This window comes from Microcebus murinus, chromosome 17 (genome assembly GCF_040939455.1).
Source record: "Microcebus murinus isolate Inina chromosome 17, M.murinus_Inina_mat1.0, whole genome shotgun sequence".
Lineage (NCBI taxonomy): Eukaryota > Metazoa > Chordata > Mammalia > Primates > Cheirogaleidae > Microcebus > Microcebus murinus.
In genome coordinates, this window is record NC_134120.1 from 58532363 (window position 1) to 58557512 (window position 25150).

At 47.6% G+C, this 25150-nt stretch overlaps 3 protein-coding genes across 7 annotated transcripts in view; 1 reads left to right on the top strand and 2 right to left on the bottom strand.

Moving 5' to 3' along the window:
* CIDEA (cell death inducing DFFA like effector a) overlaps positions 1-25150 on the bottom strand; it is a 511919-nt gene that overhangs the window by 167931 nt on the left and 318838 nt on the right. The window lies entirely within an intron of this gene.
* MPPE1 (metallophosphoesterase 1) lies at positions 613-22912 on the top strand. Of its 3 annotated transcripts, XM_075993707.1 has the most exons (11): positions 1490-2403; positions 4549-4728; positions 11958-12349; positions 15028-15136; positions 17131-17234; positions 18252-18326; positions 19815-19923; positions 20051-20116; positions 20193-20315; positions 20913-21053; positions 22057-22912. In XM_075993707.1, exons 3-11 carry the CDS (start codon positions 12069-12071, stop codon positions 22237-22239), a joined length of 1191 nt encoding a protein of 396 aa, XP_075849822.1. In that variant the 5' UTR covers positions 1490-2403; positions 4549-4728; positions 11958-12068; the 3' UTR covers positions 22240-22912. The 3 variants fall into 3 exon arrangements, with proteins under 3 accessions (XP_075849821.1, XP_075849822.1, XP_012601591.1); XM_075993706.1 differs by lacking the exons at positions 4549-4728; positions 11958-12349 and having other exon boundaries at positions 613-1626; positions 2319-2403; XM_012746137.3 differs by lacking the exon at positions 4549-4728.
* The window catches only part of GNAL (G protein subunit alpha L), a 163180-nt gene continuing 159073 nt past the window's right edge, over positions 21044-25150 (bottom strand). For all 3 annotated transcript variants that reach the window (XM_020282328.2, XM_075993709.1, XM_075993708.1), the window contains exon 12: positions 21044-25067. In XM_020282328.2, coding sequence (XP_020137917.2) covers positions 24921-25067 — 147 coding nt within the window. In that variant the 3' untranslated portion in view covers positions 21044-24920. The remainder of the gene's footprint in view (positions 25068-25150) is intronic.

Sequence of the window (25150 nt, forward strand, 5' to 3'; positions counted from 1 at the left end):
TTTAAGTTTGTTTATCCTTATTATAACCCAAACAGGGTCCATAAACTGCATTTGGCCGGTGTGTCTCTCTCATTCCGTTGTTTTAAGAGTGCGAGGGGGTGTGCCTCACTGAGTTGCCCAGGCCGGTGCGAGCCCACTTGGGGCCCCAGCGGGTCGCAGGTGCGCCGGCCGGCAGCTCCCTCACCACCGCCCCCTTTTCTTTTATTCGGACACAGTGCGTTTCCGAGTGAGGAAATCGGGTCGTGGGGTCTGCACTACTGCCCTCACTGTGGAGCGGGCGGTTGCTTCCCGGCGGCACCTAACGCCGCGGCCCTGAATGTCCCGAGCCTGGAGTCAGAGACGGAAGCTTAACTGGGTTCTCGGTTTCTTTTTCTGGTCAGCCAGAATGCTTTGGGGCGAGGCTGCGTGCACCCGCGGCATGCGTCCGTATCTGCGAGCGCGGCGGCCGCCGACGCCGCTCGCGCGCGCGCGGACACAGCGGGAAAGCGCGCGGGCCGTTGGGGGCTGCGGGTCTGGCCGTCGCTCCGAGCTTGCCTGCCCTCGGCCCGCGTGGCGGGGACCGCAGCTGGGGCCCGCAGGCAGGGGCCGAGGGCTGTCGGAAGTGACGCGCTGCAGGCGCGCTGGGACCTGCCGGGCGCACAGTCGCCGCCGGCGAAAGAGAAAGGAGACGCGCGACCAACGTCCGGCTCCCGTCTGCCCGTCACACGCGCCTGCAAGGCGCTTTGCTGGCCCGAGGACGACCGGCCCGCTCCGGCCTAACGACCCCGCCACGCTGGCTGGGAGCCGAGGACGCGCCTGAGGCTGCGCGGAGGCCGGCCCGGCCGCGCACCCCGCGTGCGTCCGGCCTCCGTTGGGGTCTGCCTCCGCGCCCGCGCCCGCGCCGCCAGCCGCTGGGCCCAGCCCGGGCGGGGTTCCGGGTCGGCGGCGGCTGCGGAAGCCGGAAGCCCGGGCTGCGGAGTTCCGGGGCTGCGGAAGCCGGAAGCCCGGGCTGCGGAGTTCCGGGGCTGCGGAAGCCGGAAGCCCGGGGCTGCAGGGCTGCGGGGTTCCGGGTCGGCGGCGGTTGCGGAAGCCGGAAGCCCGGGGCTGCAGGGCTGCGGGGTTCCGGGTCGGCGGCGGTTGCGGAAGCCGGAAGCCCGGGGCTGCAGGGCTGCGGGGTTCCGGGTCGGCGGCGGTTGCGGAAGCCGGAAGCCCGGGGCTGCAGGGCTGCGGGGTTCCGGGTCGGCGGCGGTTGCGGAAGCCTGAAGCCCGGGGCTGCAGGGCGGCGGGGTTCCGGGTCGGCGGCGGTTGCGGAAGCCGGAAGCCCGGGGCTGCAGGGCTGCGGGGTTCCGGGTCGGCGGCGGTTGCGGAAGCCTGAAGCCCGGGGCTGCAGGGCTGCGGGGTTCCGGGTCGGCGGCGGTTGCGGAAGCCGGAAGCCCGGGGCTGCAGGGCGGCGGGGTTCCGGGTCGGCGGCGGCTGCAGAAGCCTTAAGCCCGGGCTGCGGAGTTCCGGGGCTGCGGAAGCCGGAAGCCCGGGTTGCGGGTTTCCCGGGCGGCGGAGGCTGCGGAAGCCGGAAGCCCGGGGCTGCCGGGTTCCGGGGCTGCGGACCGGGCCGGGCGGTGCAGGGTGCGGAGCGCCGGGAAAGCGCGGGTTTGTACGCGTCTTGTGCCCGGGCTCGCGGCGTTTAGTCCTCTCGGTTAATGGCTATTTCTTATCACTGCGAAATGAAACCTTGCCCCTTCAGGATTGCCAGTTAGTTTATTGGAAAAATAGCATTCTGGAAATTATTTGTTTGCTGAAAAATCTCGATTACTTCAGGGGTCGCTCTCTGTCTGTGTTGGTGTAGATTGAAAATAATTCAATTTATCATTTAAAATACCACTTAAGATGGGAAATTTCGAACGCAAATAGCAGTTGATGAGATTGTGATAATATATTTAAGATAATGAACAAGAGAAAAAAGCTACGGGTCAGTGTGTATTAAATTATTTTTTGTGAGCGGGATTTAGATATTTAATGATAGCTTTGAAGTTAAAAATAAAGATAAAATTTATCTTTTTTGCTAAAAAAAGCAAAGATAAAATACTTTGCTCCCAATTATGGATGGCAGCTATTATTCACATATGTTGGGCACATAGAACAATGCTATATGTATGTATTATACGTAAATACAGGTATTTTATAATTTAAAAGACTTATTCTTGAAAAATAACAATGTCATTTCTCTTTAGCTTGTCAGCTTTTTTACTTTCAAGATTGGTTAGGTTACTTGTCAGTAGGTCACTAAATGAAAGATCATTGAGCAACAAATCACACGTTTTCTGTTTTATCTAATATTTCAGATAAACATTCTGATTTGAGGGAGCAGATCCAACGCGCAGCCTTCATAGGAGTCTCAGTCCAGCATCAGCACAGAGTCTGTGAAAGGTGAGGTCACTCAGTGATTCCTCCTGGAAGATCAGAGAGTGTCTAACCTCGTTCCTTTATTTTAGTCACTTCTGGAGTTTCCTGAGACGCGTGTCTGCCTTTGGACCCTAGGACAGCCTGAACTATATGTGGAGGCTGTATAGTGTTCCTACTGGGTTATCAGTTGATAATCTTAATAAAACTGACAAATTGAATTTAGGGAGTGGAAACAGTAACAGCTTAAGTAATTTTGGTTTTATTTATTTGATTATTTAGAGACGAGGTCTTGGTCTGTTGCCCAGGCTGGATTTGAACTCCTGGGCTCAGGTGATCCTTCTGCTTCAGCTTCCCAAGTAGGTGGGATTACAGGGGTGCCCCACTACTAATTTTGATTTTTAAGCCCAAACCTGCTAATGCAAAGGAAAGCTCCTAATATGGATAGAAGTTTTCATCATTAAATCACAGGAAGGACAACCATATGGAATATAGACCTTATGCAAACTTCATGTTTCTTATTTTTGCAGTCTAGTGGTGCAAGATGGTTAAACACATTTTCCCATTACTTACTGAGTGAGCAGAGGAGATGGGCACACTGGGCTCAGGCGCAGTGCCCCATGCTTCTCTGATGAAGCACCACACCCTGCTCGTGTAGTCTAGGGAAGAACACGTTTTCTCCTTTGCCCTTAGGAGCCGGGACTTGGAGGGATTGTAGCATTCACTTATTTTTGCTATGTGCCTGTTTATTGTGGTTGAGATAAAATGTAAGGTTTACTTTTAGTGAGGAAAGGGGATGGTGAGTCAGCATAGCCCAGTGAGTGAGTGGAGAGAACTGGGCATGTGCTTGAGAGGGCCACCACCTCCAGTTTCTCTTCCATTATTGGCTTTTACTTTCTGCCGTTTTCATTCTTCTTAATCTGACCACAGCTTTTTGAATTGACTCTCATTTTATCGAGCCTGTTGGGACTTACTGGATGCCAAGGTTTACCCTCAAATCTAATTCTGACATGCTTACCTTATAGGAGGGTTTACTTTTTTCAAGGTAGCACTTTTGGCTGGACGCAGTGGCTCATGCCTGTAATCCTAGCATTTCAGGGGCTGAGGCTGGAGAATTGTTGGAGCTCAGGAGTTTGAGACCAGCCTAAGCAACAGAGCAAGATCTACAAAAAATTTTACAATTAGCCAGGTGTGGTGGTGGGTGCCTATTGTCCTAGCTACTCGGGAGGCTGAGGCAGGAGGATTGTTTGAGTCCAGGAGTTGGAGGCTGCAGTGAGCTGTGATGACGCCACTGCACCCCATCCTGGGCAACAGGACCAGACCCTGTCTCAAAAAAAAAAAATGGCACTTTTAATTTGCATTATTTCTATTGACTGTTGCATCAGTGAGATAGGCACTGTGGGCTGGTCAAGGTCGCAGAGCAGAGCTGCCGTTTGAATTCTTTCCAGTTCAGCATAGCTGCTTCTCTGCTGTTGGATATTCAGAGCATATAAGATAAAATATTTGACAAGTGGCTATATTCCTCTTAGAGCTCCTATATCTTCCTCTTTCCTGCCAAGAAGGCGGGGTTCCATTTGCACAGGTCTGCCCAGGGTTGGGAGTGTGCAGGGCTCCCAGCTGCTGGTGGTGGGCAGCTTTCCTTCAGGTGTGACAGGAACGAGGAGGGCTTTGGTTCCTGTGGCTGGAGCCAGGCTACGCCTGGAAGCGAGTGGCATGAGGCCGCCGTGTGCCCACTGGAAGCAGGCATCAGGCAGGAGTGACATCGCCCAATGAGTGTCTCTGAGTGGCGTGAGGGCCTTGCTGGTGCCATTTCTAGGGAGATAATGGGTCTCTCACCCCGTTAGCTCTACAAATTATTCTGTCTTCATTTCAGGAGGAAAAAGTGGAAATGTTTTGGCCATAACATTGGAGACAGCCTTGGGAATACGAATTCAATGCATTTTGGGTAGAAGAAGAAAAGGAGTTTCCCAAAATTTGAGGAAAAGGAATTCTGTTTAAGGATCTGGTGTTAGAAGTTTTCTAAATATGGTTCTGTTATTTTAAAAATGATCACGTTATACCAGAGAGCCAGTTTACACGGTGTTAAGGTTTTCTTGAGGACGTGTAGCAGTCCCGCTAGCTCAAGTTTGCCCTGTCTCTTCCTTCCCTCTTCCCTTTCTCTCCTCCCTCCAGATGCAGGGGGTGTCCCAGTGATGGGAGGAAAGCCCTTGACAAGTGGATGTTTGACTTCTTGGGAAAGAATTCTTTACGGCCCACAGGGTCCCTGCCCACTGCCGGGGGACGGCAGTATGGAGACAGCAGGGCTTGCAGCAGAGATGGAGATGTTACTATCGCAGGGCACCAGGCGAGGAGGTGGGGGTGGCTTCTCAAATCCATCACCTCCAGAATTTGGGGGCTAAGGTTTTTAAAGGTGGTTTGGCAAACAAAGGGCTAGGAAATTGGGCCTGCTAATTGGCGGGGGATGAGCTCATCGTTTGCGGTGTAGAAATTATCTCTCAGTTGGGAGGTTTCCTGGGCAGGGTGTCTCAGGGCTGCTGGATCCATTCCCATACTTATCCATGGGTCTGGTTGGGTCCCCCTGGAATGCAGGGTCTGAAAAATGCCTCAAATTCCAGTTTTAAGATTTACAATAGCAGTGTTTTCTGTAGAAGTGGGGGGCTGGGAGTAGGTGTCACAAATTTTACACCTGTCAGGGAGGATAGTGCCATTAAGTAGTGACCAGTTACGGCAGCAAAGATATTAGGGAACAGTGGCTGGTTAACTTCTGGCTTTATCTATACTTTTACGAAAATCAGACTTTGATCACTATACCTTGTGTCTCTACATTATTTTAATATGAATAGCTTAAATTCAAGAGTGAGCCACCTAGCTACAGGAAAGTTTTATTGAGACGGAGACTATTGACTCCATGTAGTAAGGGTCCTCTCCCGAGGAGGAGGGGAACACCCTATGGGGTAAATGTTCAAAAATCCCATATGTGACCAGCACTGTTAATCATAACCTGCTGGCACAGAAAGATGAGCACAAAAGTTTATAAGCATCTGGCTTAGTAATTCACCCATTTGGGGGGGTCCTGGCCTGGCAGTGACTTCCTTGTTTAGGGCGGTTGGGGTCAGGTATCAGCCGAAGCAACTTGGGTCTCGGCCTTCATTTTCTGCTGAACCCTGCGTCACTCCCTCCTTCCCTTCCAAGTCCTCTTCTGGTTCAATGGCTCTGTGTGGGATATTTTAATTTCTTTGTGGGAAGAAGAACATAGAAGTTTGGGGGAAGGGCCAGAGCTATCCTAATCTTTGGTCTGTTGGTGCCCCACAGCGCCAGGGGTTCTGCTGTGCAGGGAGAGAGGGCTGTGTGGGCTCAGATTGCCTGGAAGTGCAGACCCTGGACTGAGTATGTCCTTGGCCTGCTCATTTGGTCCAGGGCAGCCAGAGGACTGCAGTTTTGTGTCCTGTCTTCCCCTGAACCCCGCTGGGCTGCCCGCCTGTCTGCAGCCGTGGACCCCTTGCTGCTGCTTCCTGTGTTAGGGTGGAAAACAAAGATTTCTCACACAGAGATTAAGATATATAAGCAAAATTTATTTTATCCTTTAGAAAGACAAGAGAATGAGAAAAAGAGGATGAGGAAGAGAGCAGAGAGTCGGTGTGGTATCCCAAAGAAAGAGAAGGGAGATGCCAGCAGCGTGGCCAAGTGGCTTGCTGCTTTTATGGGGACAAAGAAAAAATAGTAAATTATTGTGAATTGCCATATCTGCTCCTTCTCTTCTTCTTAACTGCAAGCAGATGATGGAATCTGCTGTGTGAAACTGCTGCATTCCCTTTGCTTTAGGGATAAAGAGACCTTACCCTCAAAATACTGCTGAAGATTGTCCCCATGCTGTCATCCAGGAGCTTCCGGGAACTACTCCAGGCTGTAGAAATGAATGCTGTAAGGTTTTTCGGTGGTGAAAAGAAAAGACAGAGAGAAAGAGTGGGGGCCAAACCACGTGGCTTTATTATATACTCCTGTGCAAGGTTCTGGAGTCCCAAGAGAGCGGACCCCAGAAGTCACCCCCATTTGAAGGGGCTGAGGCCTTTTATACCCTTTAGGCCTGGCTAGGGACTTTTGGCGGGAAGAGCTGGGGATTTTTCATTGTGACCTTCGGTGGTCATTGAGAAATAGGAGGGGCTGGTGGTATTTTGTGGAACCGGGAACCTAAACCTCTTATCCAGGTGGACATCTGGGTGTGGGGCCTGGCAGTTTGTCCTTGGTGGGTCTGGTCTCCTGAGCCTTTTCTTTTTGATCTAGAGATAGGGGGTGCCTGCCACCAGCCTTACAGATGCTAGAAGGCTGTTTCAGTCAATAGGTCTAGCACAGTAAAATAATTTACATTTCCTTTTGCCTGGTGGCTCCTTTTGAGATGTTTGGGGTCCTGCGGGGCTCTGCAGGGAACTGGGCTGATTTATTTTGCTCACAAGACCCACCTTCCTTTCACTTGCACTTAGTTACCCTGGAACTGTAAGGAGGTGTCAATGGAAAAGAAGCCAAACTTTGCAAAATAGTTTAAAGAGCTTTATTCTGAGCCAAATTTGAGAAACAGGACCCAGAGCCACACCCTAAAAGCCTTGAGCGAGTGGATTTGTTATGGCTGGGTTACAGTTTGGTTTTATACATTTACATTATATATTTACATGGAAGGCATACATTGGTTTGGCCCGAAAAGGTGGGCCATCTTGAAGGGGGAGGGGCTTACGGGTTATTGGTGGGTTTAAAGACTCTTTTGACTTGTAATTGGTTAAAAGAGGAAACTTTGTTTAAAGACTTGGAATGTTTATCTGAGACAAGCCTCCAGACCTGTGTTTGTTGTGTAAAGTGAGAACCTGCAGGTTTGCCTTGCATACCCTTAGGCCTGTTAATGGGTTACAAAGGAAGTCTCCAAGAAGGGAGGGGCATGATGAGGCTAGGCTGACCTCCCTCCTTCTGGCAGGCAATTTTGTTTTAGGATATTCCCTTGGCCAGGAGGGGGTCCATTTTTTCACAGGGGCTTGGGGGGTCAAGTTGCTCATGTGCTCATTGTACAAAGATCCAATTATTGAAACAACAAGGCTTGCCAAGGAAGAAAGGGATTTTTAATACAAAAGTATGCCAAAAATTTAATAGGACCTTTTTCTCTCAGGAGAACAAGACAAGCTGCCTCAAAAACATCTCTTTGACTAAGGGAGATCTTGGGCTTTTCAAGGAGGGGCCACGTGCCTTGGAGCAGGTCTCGGGGTAACTAACTAGGGGCTGAGTGCTTTGGTGCAGGATGTGGGGCCTGGGGAATGTGGTCAGGAAGGCTGCCCAGGGGCGTCCAGAATCTCAGCTCCTTCCTTTTGCAGAAAATCTACCATTTCTGGGAAATAATTCAAAAGGTCAAAATAATAGTTAAGGGAGAGAATTGTAAGAAAACATACAGGGGTCATTGAAATTTGTTCGCAGAGCTGGTCATAGCTGCCTAAGCAAGTTTCTGTCTGATGAACAGGAGTGGGTGCAGGAGAGCAGATGACAGCTTGTCACCCTGATGTTGCATTTTGGGGAACTGGGGACCTTAAGGCCGCAAAGCCTTGCACACCTGTTGGAGTCTCCCCCCTCAGGTGGTCCTCTACAGTTTGAGGAAGCAAAGTTTTAGCAAGTTTCAACTGCTGTTTTGGGCTTAGCTTTTAAGATTTTCGGAGACTCTATGCCTTTTGAAATAAAAAGATTAAGATCGAATACTTTCAATATTTTTGATTTAATCATAAAAAGGAACTTGGGAGGCGTTAAGGAAATATTCATTATTCCCTAGAGTCTCTTTTCTCTCTTGCAAGTGTCAGCCAAGCAGAGTCCACCCCCTAAGCCACACTGTGCATGGTGACTGTCAGCATTTGTGTAATCATTCCGAAGTCTGGCTGCAGAGCAGGTGGATGACAGCAGACACGTACTGCCGCTTCCTCCTGTGTGTGCCGGAGCAAGCGTGGGCGGTACAGAGTGGAGTCATGCTCGGCGTGGCTACATGTCTTGAGGTGCCCAGGGCAGTCCTGGTTTACACCATTGTCCTGTTTTTTGTGTTTGTTTGTGCTACTTTTCACTCTGAAAGATGCCCCCAGTTGGAAGCTAAAAGTATATGGTGATTTTGGTTATGTGGCACATGTGGTGTGACCTTAGAGAAAGCAGGTCCCAGGAGTTCTAAGTGAAGAAGAGGAAGTACAGCAGGTGACCACGGATGGGCTGGGCCCAGCTGATGAGGATGTGGATTTTCTGAGGAGAATTCCAGCAAGAGCAGTCGATTCCAGACTATAGCAAGGCTGCCTCTTCCTTTTATCTGAAAGGACACACTTAAGATCTAGCATTTGCTTCCCTTTTTAAGCAAGTACTTACATAGGTGATGTCATTCTACTTAGACAGAGGCATGGTGACTGAGCCCCGGCCGCAGCCCAGGGCTGTCCACTTCACCTCTCCCGGCTTTCATCCCAGAAAAAAGCTGCAAACGCAGAGGGTGCTGATGGCATAGTGCAGGGCCACCAATGCCCCATTTGAATACTCGTCGAGACGTTTCTTCATTTATCAGTTTCTGAAGGTATTTCCCACTTTTTGGTTAAGTTTTAAACTTTGATGATGGCTCAAAGTCCATGTTCACCCCCATTTATTTTTCATCAGGTAAGGTTTAAAATTTTTCCATATCTTGTTAGAGCGGAAAACCGCAGTACCACAGAACAAAGAGACAGAGTCACTGAGGCTGAAATCATCAAAAGGAGTTTTATTGACTAGCTCGAGCTAGGGTCCAAGTCTCAGAGCACCAATGCAGTGGCCTCTATTCTGACAAGGACCCCAGCTTGGGTTATGGGTATCCCTTAAGTAGTTTTCCCCTCCCCCCTCCTGCAGTCTTCTTCAGCAGTTTATTTCATTTCTTTTCTGGTTGGCTCTGGTTGGTTCCTCTTACCAGCAGATTGGTTTTGGTGTTAGGGCTTTCCCTCTGCATTTTATTACTGCAGAGTCATCTGGTGTTTGGGCCCCCCCCCCCAGGCTTTTCAACCTCTTATCAGGAAATGACCTGCAGTTACCGCCTTCTGACGCCCAGCACCCACTGAAGGCTGTCATGGCTTTACTTGAGCTATCCATTGTAAGCAAGCGAGCTGAGGGGACAGAAGCTAAAATAAGCTGTTAGCTTTGAGCTTTTCTTATAATTTCCATTTCTTACAATCTTAGTGGCTGCTTAGTGTAGAACTCCACTGTGACACAAACTAGGGACTCTTACAGGACTGGGGCTTATTCTTAATTTCCACATGCAGATGTGAGCAGCCTGCATTTCACAGAGATTATAATAGAGCCTGTGGAAGGGAGAGTGTTCTCGACTCCATGCCCATGAATGATATGAAGTTCCTGGATTCATGTTAGAAAATCATCTCTCCAGAAAGGATTTTCTTTTTTTCTTTTCATTTTTTTCTTCTAAGAGACAGGGTCTTGCTCTGTCACTCACGCTAGAGTGCAGTGGCGTGATCATAGCTCATTGCAGCCTCAAACTCTTGGGCTCAAGTAAACTTCTTGCCTCAACCTCCCAAAGTGCTGGGACTACAGATGTGAGCCATCACGCTGGCCAGATTTTTTCTTGTTTATTTTTCTTTCTTTTATTTCGCATATAGCCAATGAACAGATTTTTTTCTTTATTAGCTCAATTAGGGTCTCTGGAAAGCATGTCCCATAGCCCCTGTGGATGGAAAAATCTAAACTCTGAAATATTTGAAAGAAGTTTATTCTGAGCCAAATTTGAGGACCATGATCCAGAGCCACTCCCAAGAAGCCTTGAGCCAGTGGACTTGCTGTGGCTGGGTTACAGTTTGGTTTTATACGTTTCAGGGAAACGGGTTACAGGTAAAGTCATAAGTCAATAGTGGGAGGCATGCATTGTGTAAGGCTGGTGGCGGCCCCCTCCCTTCCCTAGATAAAAAAAGAAAAGGCTCGGTAGACCAGACCCGCCAAGGACAAAACTGCCAGGCCCCACTGAGAGGAGCCACACCCAGAAGTCCACCTGAATGAGAACGTTTCCACTCCTGGATTCCACAAATACTGATAGCCCCTGCTGTTTCTCACCCACCACCCAAGGTCACAATGGAAAATCCCCAGCTCTTCCCACCAAAAGTCCCTAGCCAGGCCCAAAGGGTATAAAAGGCCTAAGCCCCTTCAAACGGGGGTGACTTCTGGGGTCACCTCTCTTGGGGCCCTGGAACCTCGTCCAAGAGTGTATAATAAAGCCATGTGGTTTGGCCCCCACTCTGTCTTTTGTTTTCACCGCTACCGAAAAACCTTACACATTGGCTTGGTCCCAAAAGGGGTCGTCTGGAAGTGGGGGGGCTTACAGGTTATAGGTGAGTTTAAAGATTCTTTGGCTTGTAATTGGTTAAAGACCTGAAGCTTTGTCTAAGGCTTGGAATGTTTCCACATAAGGAGCTATTATCAGAGATGAGCCACCAGACATAGATTTGTTGTGTAAATTGAGGACCTGCAGGTGTGTCTTGCATATCCTTAGGCCTGTTAATGGGTTACAAAGGATGTCTTCAAGAAGAGAGGGGGGCACAATAAGGCATGTCTGACCTTTCTCCTGATAGGGTATTTAGTTTTAGGATATTCCCTTGGCCACGAGGGGGTCTATTCAGTCAGCTGGTGGAGGGTGAGCCTTAAAATTTTACTTTAGTTCACACTCCCATCCCTGCAAAACTTCTAGGACTTATCTGATACCTGAGCTCTCTTATACCCCCCTAGGAAGGTCACTGTCCTCCCTGGGCTGTCATCTTGGGCACGAGTTGAGGAACTGGGAGTAGAACACATACGGGGCATCTGTTTACCAACTTTCCCTTCAGGGTCTAAAAAATAGATGCTTTCTTTACAAGATGCAAAGCTTATCTAAGATTTGGGAAGAATCCATAAACATTTGGAAGGTTCCCGTAGGGAAGCCAGTGCATACCGTTTCAAGGCTACTTTGTAGGGCAAAACCCATTTGTGTGGAAACACATATAGAGTGGTCACATGTTCAGTATTCCCATTCGCAGTTGGTGGCTGCTCTCCGGGTCCTGACCTAAGTCCAGTGTGGAATGAATTCCTTGGATCTTTGCAGCACATTGTCCACGAATATTCATTGTTTTTGTAGAAAAGCAGAGGCGAAAAGTGATGAATTCACATTGAATGCAACATATTACCGAGGTTTATGACCTGTTGACTTTTAAGGTTGTAGGGGTGGTGAGTCATTCTGGAAGTTGAATTATACTTACACAGTATTTGTTGAATTTTCCCTTTATGTCTCCTCCCTTAACACACGTCCTTCAGATGGGTTCCTATTTGTTGATTTCTAGAGTGTTAAAACATCATCATCTCAGGGGGAACTTATTCTAATGGCATTATTCTATCGTATGGAGGTGTAGAGACCTTGAAGGGGTCAGTTGTCTTGTCAGTAATCTGGAGCACTGTCGTCGTGACAGTCCGAGGCGGTGTGTGGGGGGTGTAGATGGGACTGAGTGACTGACTGGTTCTTAGTAGGGGGAGGTAGGGTACCAGGTTTATTAAGGAACATAACCCAGTTCTTTTCCTTTTCCCTGTAGGTACACAGCTAAGACCTGAATACTATCTGCACTCTATCCAGGCCCTACAGTTTCATGCTGACTTCTTTATGGATTTGACTCTTAGTTGCTGGTGACTCCTGGGCAGGAGGAATGGCTCTGATGACACTGGGGTTTGGAAGGCGGAATTTTCGTCTGTTAAAGAGGAAGAGTTCATTGCTATTGAAACTCATAGCTGTTGTCTTTGCTGTGCTTCTATTTTGTGAATTTTTAGTCTATTACTTAGTGATCTTTCGGTGTGATTGGCCTGAGGTGAACACTCCAACCTATGATGGTAAACAAACGACGTTTGAGCCTGTGCTGAAAGCTATGTTTTTGGCAGACACCCACTTGCTTGGGGAAATCAGAGGCCACTGGCTAGACAAATTACGAAGGTAAGAAGTAAAATCAGGAATCCTTTTGAAATTCTACAGGCAAAAAGGTATAGCCCTCTTCCCACAGTTCAGGCTTAATGGGTTTAGGTAATTCTTAGTTATTTTCTGCTCAAAGAAGGACATTTGTAGGCATTTGAGTTTTCCTTGAACTTACTATTTACTGAACATATATACAGGGCCCCATAATTTGGGAGTCAGATCTGGGCTCCTGATTAGTTTTGTGATTTTGAAAAGTTACTAGGGCCCGTCCAAGCCCATCTCCTTGCTTGTGACTAGGTTAAGAGAGGAAGCCTCACAGGCGTGTGAAGGTGCCATGTGATGCCTAGCACCTGGGAGTGGCCCCCGGGGGAGGACACAGGCCTGGGTTCCTGGGCCCCTCTCAGCTTTGCTGGTGTGTAATTTTAAGCTTTTTGGGTTATTACCCTCCTCTGGGCAGTATAGGGGCAGAGTAGATTTGCAGCTGTCTCCCTGGGGTGGGGTCAGGTCCTGTGTCTCCAACTCAGACCAGCCCCGGTGTGGTCCATCTGTTTTCCCAGCAAAAAGGTTTCTTGTTTTTTAATTATTTTTTTTCATGTTTCATTTTTGGACAAGTTAATTATTTTTGATTGCGGTAAAATGCACATAATGTAAAGTTCGTCATCTTAGTCATTTTCAAGTGTGCAGTTCAGGGGCAGTAAGCACACTCACCTTGTGCAGCCGTCACCACCATCCATGTCCAGAACTTTCTTATCTTCCCAAACCGAACCTCTACGCCCATTAAACACCCACTTCTCGTTCTCCCCCACCCCCCAGGCTCTGGCACCCACCATTCTACTTGCTGTCTCTGTGACTTTGACTCCTCTGGGCCCTCATCTAGGTGGGATCAGGCAGTATTTGTCCTTCTGTGACCTGCCCATTCCTCACGTGCAGCGTCCTCCAGGCCAGGCGGTGCCTGCGGCAGGACTCCTGCCTTCCTAGGCCAGTCAGTCCCCTTGTAGGCAGGAGCCGCTCCCCTACCTGCTCACTTGTGGGTGCGCACGCGGGTCCCCTCCCCTCTGGGCTTCCAGCGGGGCCGTTTGCTCTCCTCTCCTCGCCCCTGCTGACCCTGACCCCTGACCCCTTTTCCTTAGCATGGCTGCACTGTGCCTCTGAACCTGTCTTTATTTTGTGAGAGGCGTTGTCCTCAGAGTGAGGCGACATGATGAACCTGATGTTGGGGGGTGGGACGTGTACTGTCCCCAGGGGTGGGGGAGGGAGGTGGGAAGAAAGAAGGAAGCAGGGAGGGGATGCCAGGCCTTTTACTAAGAGTTTTAAACCAGGGCGATCCTGGTCCAGGCCTTACAGACCCTCCCTGCCCGCTGCTGCGTGTCTGCTTCATTCTTCTCCAGGGAGAATAGCCTTAAATCAAGGAAAACCGAGAAATGTATTTTGAGAGTTTTGTTGAGTGGAAAGCCATTAAGTGGTGATGTGGGTCTGCAGCGGCTTGCTGGGGTCTGGAGAGCTTCCTCTGCCCGAGAAGCGCCTTCCCTGTTTGTGTTAGTACATCCGAGCACAGGAGGGTTCGGGATCCCTAGGGAAATGACACAGGCTGGAGCTGCTTAGAGAGAAGGGAGGGAGGCTGAGCACACATTGACATTTTTGAGCACCTACTGTGTGCTTGTGCTGTGCTGCAATCTTTATAAACATTATCTTAGTTAATCCTACAACTATCCTATGCAAGTAGGTTTTTTTTTTTTTTTTTTTTAAATCTCCATTTACTAGGCCGGGCGCAGTGGCTCACGCCTGGAATCCTAGCACTCTGGGAGGCCGAGGCAGGCGGATTGCTTAAGGTCAGGAGTTCAAAACCAGCCTGAATGAGATCCCGTCTCTACTATAAAAATAGAAAGAAATTAATTAGCCAACTAATATTTAGATAAAAAATTAGCCGGTCATGGTGGCACATGTCTGTAGTCCCAGCTACTCGGGAGGCTGAGGCAGGAGGATTGCTTGAGCCCAGGAGTTTTAGGTTGCTGTGAGCTAGGCTGACGCCACGACACTCACTCTAGCCTGAGCAACAAAGCGAGACTCTGTCTCAAAAAAAAAAAAAAAAAATCTACATTTACTAATGAAGAAACTGGGACGAAGAGAGGGTAGGTAATATTCTCAAGGTCACACAGCTCGTCAATGGACAGACCTGGGATTTGAAGCCATTGCCTATGAGATTGCTGATCCTAGGCTCTTTTCGTTTGCTTGTCTGACCTCTGGGATGATTACTGCATGTCTGAGATCTGCAGGGTCTACTGTTTGGATATTGGCTAGTCTGTTTCTCTCACTGTCTTCCCTACATTCTAAAGCAAAGAAGGAAGCTGAGGTCCCTTTAAGCAGAGAATTTTAAGCCAGATGCTATCATTTCCTCAGCATGGTACAAAATCGGTCTAAATTAGGCACCTCTGGAAGTTGCATCAGGCTCTTAGATCCCTAGGACTCTCTTGACTGAGGTGGCTTCAGGGTGCGGTGTGGGGCCAGAACTTGACATTACGTGGTGGAAGTCTGTGTTAGGTAGGTGGGAGGGTAGCCCCTTTGGCACCTTAATTCCCTGCATTTAATCAGATATAGATTCATTGGCCCCTCCAAGCAGAGGGTGGGAATGCAAGAGCAGGGTCACCAGGAGAATGGGCAGGAAAGAGACTGATGCCCTGCTTTTTCCTGCTGTTCCCCAGGGAGTGGCAAATGGAGAGAGCCTTCCAGACAGCCCTGTGGTTGTTGAAGCCGGATGTTGTCTTCATTCTGGGAGATGTCTTTGATGAAGGGAAGTGGAGCTCTCCCCAGGTAGGGTCTTGCAGTTCAGACCCCTCAATCCTTCTCTGAGCATCCAACACAAGTAGCCCAGAGGATCCATGAAGCATTGCTGGCTCACGTTGGAAGTTTGGCTTTGTATTGAAGTTAAAGATGTATAGTCATCTTGAAGATTCTTAGGATTTGTGTAATGTTCATCTTGAGTTAGGTCAGCTAATCTTATGTTTGTCTATGTAGGGAATGCGTGGATTAGCCAGACATCATTTTGTTAGAGTGTACTGCTCTGTGAACCTCTTGGGAAAGGGAAAACAGGCAAGATGGATGCTATTTCAGCTGTCACTTGCTGGAATGTGCATTTAACTTCACGTTCTGTTATTCCCCACTGCACTGTGAGGGCTGTGCTGCCAACGTTGCTTGCTGCTGGCCTCTGATTTTCTGAGTGAGAGGTGCGGGAGCCGTGGGGACTTGGTGTCAGGTTCCTCCGCCTCGCCTCTGGGCCGAGACCCCTGCCTTCAAGTTGGGTGATGTAAGCCTTTCCGCAAAGCGAAGAAAAGGTGTCCTTACCGAAGCTTCTCCATGCTTTGCTTACTACATTCTTGGAATGAATGGGGAAAAAAAGGTGTTCTTGTTGCTTACTTAAAAATGTTCAGTCCTTAATGGTTTTTTGAAGGAATTTTATTTGGGAGATATTTTTTAAAAACTCATTGGCATTTCCCAGGACAATCCAGTAGCTGTACATAGAAAATCTTGGTTCGGGTTTAATAGCAACTCACTGTTTACAGAGTTGCAATGTTTGTTGTAATCCAGGCTATAATTAAATGAGAGAATGAAAATGTTATATGTAAAAAGCAACTAGTTATAAGATGAAGTTGGATATATATGTTACTTTTTCAAATTAAGGGCAACATTTTATGTTTTTCTAAGTTTGTTTTGTTGATTTTATGTTATTCTAACTTTAAATATTTTTGTTAAAGTGGAATCTTTGTATTGAAGGACTCTATCCAGTATATTTCCCTAGGTTGTGCCATATTTAAAACTTTTAGGATATAGTCTATTACTATCCAGAATAGAGGTCTTTTCACTTTTATTTATTTATTTATTTTTACGCACCCTAGGGTGTTTGTCCAATTGGTATTTTTAGGCTTATAAAAATAAGAACTATACTAACATAACTCTGAAGCCTTAATAGTTAAAGCAAATATCAGGATAATTTTTTAATATTAATTATAATACATTTTTTGTCACACACATCTCATTAGTTCTCATTGCCACAGCCACAGGGGAATGTTGATTTTGAAGGGCCTTCTCACCCTTGTCTTGGTTGAGACACATGAAGAATTTACTTGACATTTTCTAAGGGCCTGTTCTTATAAGATGCACAGATCTAAGCAATTCTCAACCTGGGCTCCATGGGGTCTTCAGGCATCTTGAAATATAAGCCTATGAACTAGATACTTTTGGGAATTGCCAGTTGTTTTAAGATGGGGGAGGATTCCATTTAATTGAAATTTGGCATTGTTAGGTCCAGAGCCGAGAGAGACACAAATTCTCATGAGTAGAAAAATGCTGTTTATTTTGGGCATCTGGGTGCAGGCCAAAAAGCGTCCACCCTGAGGGAGGGGAGAGCCTTGGGTTTTACAGAGGGTTTCTGGTCTTGGGGGAGCGAGCAACACCTGCAGAGACAGGGGAGGGGATAGGAAGGCCAGCATCGCTGCAGCTGTCTGTGGTCAAAGTTGGATTTATGACCTTGGACTCTCCAGACCCCTGAGGCTTGTGTTTCACAGGCTTTATATTTTGGGGTTTTCACCTGCAACAAACCTAACAGACATCACATTAAATAATGTAAGGTATTAACTGAAAAAGAAGTGTTACAGAATGAAAAATGAAAAATTCAAATTTCTACATTAGCTTTATGGGCATCTGCTTTGAGAGGGGAATTAACCTCTCACATCAAAATAGGGATCATGTTTTTTAGCCAGGGGGAGGAGAGGGTTCTCTGGCTCTCAGCAGTGATCCTTTTTTCTCAGGCCTGGGCAGATGATGTGGAACGGTTCCAGAAAATGTTCAGACACCCAAGTCATGTGCAGCTGAAGGTAGTTGTTGGCAACCATGATATTGGCTTCCATTATGAGTAAGTAACTCACTAAAGCATAACCCTGAGAGCTCTTGTTGACTATAATTTTATTTATTTATTTATTTATTATTTATTTTGGGACTTAAACAACAGAAATTTATTATCTCACAGTTCTATAGGCTTGAAGTTTAAGACGAAGGTGTCAGCAGGGTGGGTTCCTTCTGAGGGCTGTGAAGCAGAATCTGTTCTGTGCCTCTCTCCCAGCTCTGGTGGTTTCCTGGCTGACCAGCATGGCCTCTGCCTTCATTGCCACGTGGCATTCTCCCTGTGTGCCAACTGTAATTTTAAACCTAAAATTCTGGTGAAAACCTTATTTGTGCTGTGTTGAGGAAATTTGTTTTCCTCAAAAGATATAAGCTCTGGAATGTAAGTTCCCTAAGTTATTTTTATCTTGGCGCATAGTATACCCTCAACAAGCATCTGTTGAATGAATGAATTATATGTGCTTTTGGGAAATATTGATTTAATGGCCAATTATTTTCTTTAGGAATCAAGAAAACAAGACCATTCAGACTTTTTTTTTTTGAGACAGAGTCTTGCTCTGTCACCCCAGGTATAGTGCAGTGGTGTCATCATAGCTCACTGCAGCCTCAAGCTGAGCTCCCGCCTCGGCCTCCCAGAGTGCTAGGATTACAGCAGGAGCCACCATGCAGCCTATTCAGACTTTCAGTAGCTAACATTTATACAGTGCTATTGTGCTTATAATGTGTCAGCCTGTGTGAAGTACTTTACTTCCCTATATTAACTCTTTTAATCTTTACCATGGTCCTTGTATTTTCCTATCGTACCAATGGGAAACTGAGGCCCTGGGGAGCGCAGTAACCTACTCCAGGCCCGTAGTAATTAACTGGTAGAGCTGAGATTGGAACTTGGAGAGCTTGGGGCCAGCTGGAGCCACAAACTGGTCATGCTGATCTGAAATTTACATTCTGAAAGTCAGTTTCTGTGTTCATGATAACTCTGGGAGTTCTAAAATGGCTTTTCCTGAAAAATGTTTCTTGCAATTGAATTTAGGATGACCACATACAAAGTCAAGCGGTTCAAGAAAGTTTTCAATCCTGAAAGGTTGTTTTCTTGGAAAGGTGTTAAGTGAGTATTATTTATAAAATCTTATACAGACCTTTAGTCCTTGGAAACCCCGTTTTTAGAGGTGACTGCCGTATTGGGTCTATGTTTCCAGTTATGATTTCTGCTCAACGGCGCCTCAGGCTGTCCTCACTGGTGGCACCATGGGAGCTGACGGGTGGGAAACCTCAGACCTGGTTTTCTGTGACAAGCACCGAGACTCAGTCAGTCTGTGACTCTGCCCAGCCCTGCAGGAACGATATTCTTTCTGCACTGTCTCTGGGTGGCGTATGTTCCATCAGCCCACTGTGTAAAGGAGTCGTTTTTATTTGATAAGAAGTTACTTATTTCACGTTGTAAAGGCTGTTCGCTAGTCATGGTGTCCTGGAACTTGGTGGCCAGTGTGTCTGTGGTGCGTCTGCAGCTCTGTGCCCACCCTGACCTTCCGACCAGTGTCCCAGCCCCAGCCCGCCTCGCTGCATCAGATCTCTCGGCTGGGCGGCTGCAGCGCCCACCCCGGGAGTCTTCCGGTCTGTGCGTTGGACACGGCAGAGACGGAGTAGAGAGAGGGCCTTTCCTGTTCCTCCGGTCCTTTTAGTGGCTACCAAGCTCACCGGCTGGTGGAGAGGTCACCTCTGTCCAGCAGGTTTTCTACAAATGCTTACATTCCCTCCCTCTACGTAGGGGGCGCAGGCTCTAGCAGGTGGCTCCTTTCCCGAGTCATAAAAGACAACACAGTTTGAGGAATCTCCGCCTATACACAGTGTTTAAGAAACCTTAAATATGCTTTTCATATTTCTGAGCATTTGATAACTCAGCTCTTTCTCTCTAAAATTGGTTAAATTGCAAGCAGTCTTTACTGACCGATACCTTCTTCATGCCCAGGAGGTATGTGCATAGGCAGTAAAAGCATAGTTAGTGCGAGTCTATAAACATACAGCTAAGGCAAGGTGGTGGCAGAGGCTAACCATAGCTGACGTGGTGGTTATCCTGGTCTGCGATTATCCGTACCTGGGCAGCTCTACTCAGCGCCCTGCCACTGCCCTCCTTGTGGAGTGTGCCTGTGTTACCGAGTGTTCTCTGTCCGTCATGCTGTGTAACTTAGATAACGTAGCAATATCTGACACCTGCTGAGTCCTTTCTGGTGGCAGGCACTGCTCTAAGCACCTGCTGTGTCATTTCACTTAACCCTCACACCCGCCTTTGCGCTGCAGGCGAGGCTCTGTCAGACGCGATTCAGAGGCCGTCTGACCCCAGGCTCTGTAACTGGACTTCTCACAGGCTTAGGGTTAAGACCTTTTCCCGTGTCTGGGACTCCAACTCCCAGCAGTGCTATTTCTGTTAAAATGGACTCATACTTAAAAACACACAGTTAGTCTAGCTGGGACTGAAAGGTGTTCTCGCTCGTTTCTTCACACTGTGGAAACTTAGTCTTCTTTCCATGGGGACATGAGGAAAGGAAACACATGTCCCCAGGTGGCCCTGACTTCTGCTGGCTCCCGTCTGCCTCAGTTTCGTGATGGTCAACAGTGTGACGATGGAAGGTGACCGTTGCACCCTCTGCTCCAAAGAAGAGGCAGAGCTGCTTGCAATTTCCCACAGACTGAACTGCTCCTGGGAGGTAGGAGTCGCTGGATGCCGCTTCTGCTCCACTCTTTCATTTTTGTTCATCACCCAGCCCCCTGCCCTTGCTGCCATCTGGTGGGTGACAGGTTTGTGGGATTAACGTCCTGACTTCTGCCCAGCAGGGTCCTGCTTCTCGCCAGTGTGGAGCCGGGCGGCCGCTGCCCGCGTCTGCCCCCGTCCTCCTGCAGGTGAGCAGGGACAGGCCCGCGGGCTTGGCGGCCCAGGGCTCTGGGCCCAGCCAGCTCCTCTTTCCACCCCGCCCAGCACTACCCACTCTATCGGAGAAGCGACTCGAATTGTTCCGGGGAAGACGCTGCCCCTCCAGACGAAAGGAGCACCCCATTTCAGGAGCGATATGACGTGCTTTCTCGGGAGGCTTCACAAAAGGTTTGCCAGCAGGGTGCTGTGATGTGACTTCGGTCACAGTGTGACTGTCAGCTGCACCATGAGGGGTGGTGGGTGCGGGATAGGGCCGGCGTGCACGGGGCCATGGCCTTTCCAGCAGCCACCGTGTCCCGTGCTCAGTTAACTGCTTGTTCTTTCCCCCGCACTGAACCTACTTGTGTCCTGATCTCGAGTCAGTAGTGTTCTCTGCTATTCTGTGTGTTCAGAGTTTGCTTTCACCAACACATATGTATTTGGAAATGTGAATGGAGCTTAGAGTCTAATCTTTGGGCCTTAATTAAAATGTGTTATGTATATTTATATAATATAGATTACACTTATATATCATAAAATATGAATATAAAATAAATTTATACAAATATTTATAAAAATATTTTTATAAATATAAAAATATATAAAATCTGGGCTGAGAAGAGTAGCTTCTCTCTGAGAGGCCAACGCTACCTTTGATTTAGTATAAACAAACGAAAGGGATTTTTAAGGGAAAAGGTAAAGCGGTCATGCAAACGGATTTAGGATCGAATTGAATGCAGTGCAGTCTCATGCTAACAGCCTGCCTTGTGTCTCCTGGGCCGGCAGCTGCTGTGGTGGCTGCGGCCGCGCCTGGTCTTGAGCGGCCACACGCACAGCGGCTGCGAGGTGCTGCACGCCGGAGGCCCCCCGGAGCTCAGCGTCCCGTCTTTCAGTTGGAGGAACAGAAACAACCCGAGTTTCATCATGGTAACATGAAAGTTTATTTTTGTCTGAAAGCTTTCATAAGTATTTAAATCAACACAGTAATCAACTATTTAATCGCTGCAATCTTCAGAAATATACAAAAGTCATAAATCAGTGTCCCTCCCTTTACACTTAGTTCTACAACTGCCCCTCTCTGAACACCTTTCTACGATGTTATTCCTGGGCACTGACACGAGGGGAGGGCGTCTTAAGAGCAGGTTTCCCCTCCCCTCCCCGGGCAGTGTCCTGTGACCCTGCTCTGTGTGTGTAACCGTCTAAGGAAACAGAAAATCATTTGTTCATTAGCTATACTCTTCTGTCTTCTCTTATTTTCAAACGTGCCCCTTTGCTCTGGCAGAAAATGCTACAGCTTTTGCAAGTTGATTAAAGATGTTTCATTAATGGCCACTTGACATTTTCGTGCCTGCCTTTAGCCATGGGTTCCCGCATCCGTTCATAATGCTTTTCCATCAGGTACTTCTGCTTCCTAAAAATGTGGGGAGACCCTAATGTTTTCAGATTTAAAGTAGATGAAAACATTTGCTACTGTCATTCCACATAACGAAAATGTCTATGAAGAATAACCCATGGAGGCGACCTGGACATATGTATTTCTAGGTAGCAGATTGCTTATTTCGGTATCGAGTGCCTTGAAGACACCCTTGAATTCTTTGTTCCTCACCAACCATGACCACTGATCTCCTTGGTGCCTCTCTGCATCTCTGTCACAGATGCCCCTCCCCCCACACCACATCTGACGGGACCCAGTGGGCCCAGAGCAGGCTGTAACAAAGGCCAGTGTCTCGGGCCTGCTCTGCCCAAGCACACTTTTGCCAGGGTCTGTGGTGGTGAGCGGTGACTTGTGTGGGCTGAAGGAGGGCCACTTCCCTGCCTCACCCAACATAACCCAAGAAGGTGGCCTGTCCTCCTGTTTCTAAGTTGGGCTGTCGTGATCAGGCCATATCTGTGTGCTCACTGCAGCATGATGTCCCCTTTTCCTTTCCAGGGCAGCATAACAGCCACAAGTCATGCTCTCTACAAGTGCTACCTCCCACGTGAGGACATGGTTCTGGCCACCTACTGCGGAGCAGCTGTGTTCCTTGCGGTCCTCATATTTGCTCACTTTGAGCTGTTAGCCTCACCTTTTCCTTTTGGTTGGAACCTGCTCAGAAAGCCTAGGACAATGTGAAGAGCAGGTGACGTCTGCACTTAGGAATAAATCCTGAAGCCCAAGAAATGGAAGTTCAGGCAGAGCTCGAAGAGTGGAGTGGACCAGACCCACGTGTAGGCTGTCAGTGTGGACATTACAGAGACTCTAAATCACTGATGTGAGTTACTGCAGAATAGTTGATTGTACTGTTCTCATGCTATAAAAATGGAACGTGTACTCTACAACAAATCAGCTTTCTCATTTTTATCAAATATATGGATCATCAAAGGTTGCATCTGTACAGGATACAAATGCTGCTAACACTGTCGCTTGCATGCACAACGTAGTCCTTGCTTCCCCAGGAAGGGCCTGGAAGCCCCAACACACACTTGGGGGGGGTGTGTACACAAACACTGGGTTTGCTTCTGTCTGCCTATGAGGTGGCTCTCAAATTCCTGTATAGTATAAAGCCATATCCTTAAAATAAAAGTACAGGTGCAATGTACAGGAACATAGTGTTTTTATAGACTTTTTTAATTCTGTGCTAAATTAATGGAATCAGGTTTTTAGATAAGTAATTTTCTCTATAGGAGACCATGTTGTTAGATCTGTATTTATGCATTCAGTGATCAAAAGAAACTTAAAAAATGGAGGAGGATATGGCTTTTGGTATTTGAAAATAAACGTTTTGATAATTTTAAGCCAGATAAAATGTGTTCTTTTTGGTTTTTGCCTAACAGTATGGCTTGTTTTTTGAATCAAACCTTTAAATAGGACATTTAGTTTGAGGGGAATGGCTGAGTAATAATGCACACAACAATATACTTCACTTTTTTGGGGCATGTATCTCTTCAATTCTCTTCATGTTTTACTTTGAAAGTACAAGGGAACTGAAAATAATTTCCATTTCATATGTCTCAGTTCAGCAGAGTTTTATGAGGCAGTTGGTGGGGGCAGGAGGATGATGATAGCGAGGTAAGATGTTTGTTGCACAGACTGTCGACAAAGTTGTCATCCTTCCTTTCATGAGAAAGCAGCACTTAAATCTGGATGAGTTCATAAAGGATTATAATGTGCTTATTTACAGAGTAAACTTCTAAATATCAGACCAAAAACTAAAAGAGAATTAAAGTAGTAATGTAGGCTTCATTTCGCTGGATTTGTACTGTTGAAAACTTAACTTTGGACATTTTTACAGATTATCTGGACCTATGCAAACTACCCTCAAAACTGTGGCTACAGTAGTCAATCTATAAAGTGTCATTGCTACAGCAATTTTTACTTTGTAGATATTGTTTGTGTAACACAACATTCAAGGTTGCATTTGCAAATCTTGCAAATGTGCGAAAGAGCCGTGTATTTTGACTTTATATTTCAAAAAAAGGTTTTGTAATATTTCTTCTTCAAAATACAAATGGAGATGCCATCCTTATTCTCCTAGGCCACACACAAACGTTTGATACCGCTTTGTTTTTCTCTTGCTGTTTGTTTACTTGTGTGAGGGAGCCTGTGTCCAAAGCTTTGACTTAAGGGAGTTACTGAGAAGTCTTTAACGAGCAAAATAATCAAGAAAAATAGTGTTTGGAGAGAAAAAAAAAACTTCTGGTTCCCTGAAAGAAGATTCGATTGAAATTTGTACCTTGAACTGAGTTCATGTTTGACAGCTGAGGCTCCGAGAAGGGCCAGCAGGAGGCTGCGGCAACTCGCCAAGTTGGTACAACGTTGTTGGTAAGATGTGGATTATTAATGCCTATAACGTACAGCTTTTTTTTTTTTTTTTAAATCAGGGAGTCTTTTATAAAGTACCAACCTGATAAAATATCCTGAATTCTACGGATATCATTTGTTCTCTTTTTCAGAGTGAGTGGCAGGAAATGTCGACATTAAGCTATTCAGCACAATGAAAACACGTTTCTTGTACAGGTATAGCCAGGATCAAGGCACAAAGATCTACAAGGATTTTTCTTTAGTAGTTCTACAAAAGAATGTTACATTTTGTGGTCTGTACAGTATAATAAACCAGCAATGAAACAACAGCACAGAAAGTCTACGGAACAAGCCTATGCCCAAGGGACTGGGGAAGTTGAGAGAACCATTTTTAGACAGGCCACATTTTGCAGTAGTTTTTCTGCCTAAATGTGAAGTAGCTCGAAGTAGCTCTGATCCAAATGCCTGAGGCTGGCAGCGTCTCTAACTATGAAGGGTTTCTTGTCACGTCGCTTGGCATGTATTCTGCATACTAGGCTGAGGCAGACCAGAAGGAATAGTCCCTTGCCAGCCTGCAGCTTCAGAGGGAAATCGGAAAGGGCTGTGGTTCACTGCCCGGCACACACTTTTGCAGCCATGTTTGGTAACCCGGAAAAAATGCATTTTCTCCCCAGCTGCTGAGTTCTCAATGATTCAATGAATGAATGAATGAATGAATGAAGGGCCCTGACCCACAGGGATTTCTCTGCAGTGCCACCGAGTAGGAGTTGACGGTGGGGGCGCTGCAGAAGGTTGTGTTCAATGAAAACAAGCTGCGAAACCAAACGGGGTGGGGGCGGGCAGAGGTAGCCAGAGGCTTGGGGGTCACCCACGGGGCAGACGCGGAGCAGGACAGACGGCAGCGAGATGGAACTGGACACGCACTACCTCCTACCATGGCTGGGGCTGGCGGACAAGCAGTCCGGCGGAGACGGGCCTGTGGCGGGCAGGGCGGCCGCAGGAGGAGGGCGTCCTCACAAGAGTTCGTACTGTTTGAGGTGCATCCGCTGGATGATGTCGCGGCAGTCGTTGAACACCCTGCGGATGTTCTCCGTGTCCACGGCGCAGGTGAAGTGAGGGTAGCAGTAGTGTTTGCCGTCGCCTGTGGCCGTGCTGATCCTCTGCAAGACAGAATGCGCGCTAGCCCGGCGCAGGCCGAGGCGGCTCGGCGCAGGCAGCCGGGTCTGTCCCTGGCTGCCCGCCC

Coding starts and splice junctions, on each gene's coding strand:
- MPPE1 (XM_075993707.1), top strand. CDS start 12,069: ATGGCTCTGATGACACTGGGGTTTGGAAGGCGGAATTTTCGTCTGTTA. Junction 12,350..15,027: donor TGGCTAGACAAATTACGAAG/GTAAGAAGTAAA, acceptor GCTGTTCCCCAG/GGAGTGGCAAATGGAGAGAG. Junction 18,327..19,814: donor TTTTCTTGGAAAGGTGTTAA/GTGAGTATTATT, acceptor CGTCTGCCTCAG/TTTCGTGATGGTCAACAGTG.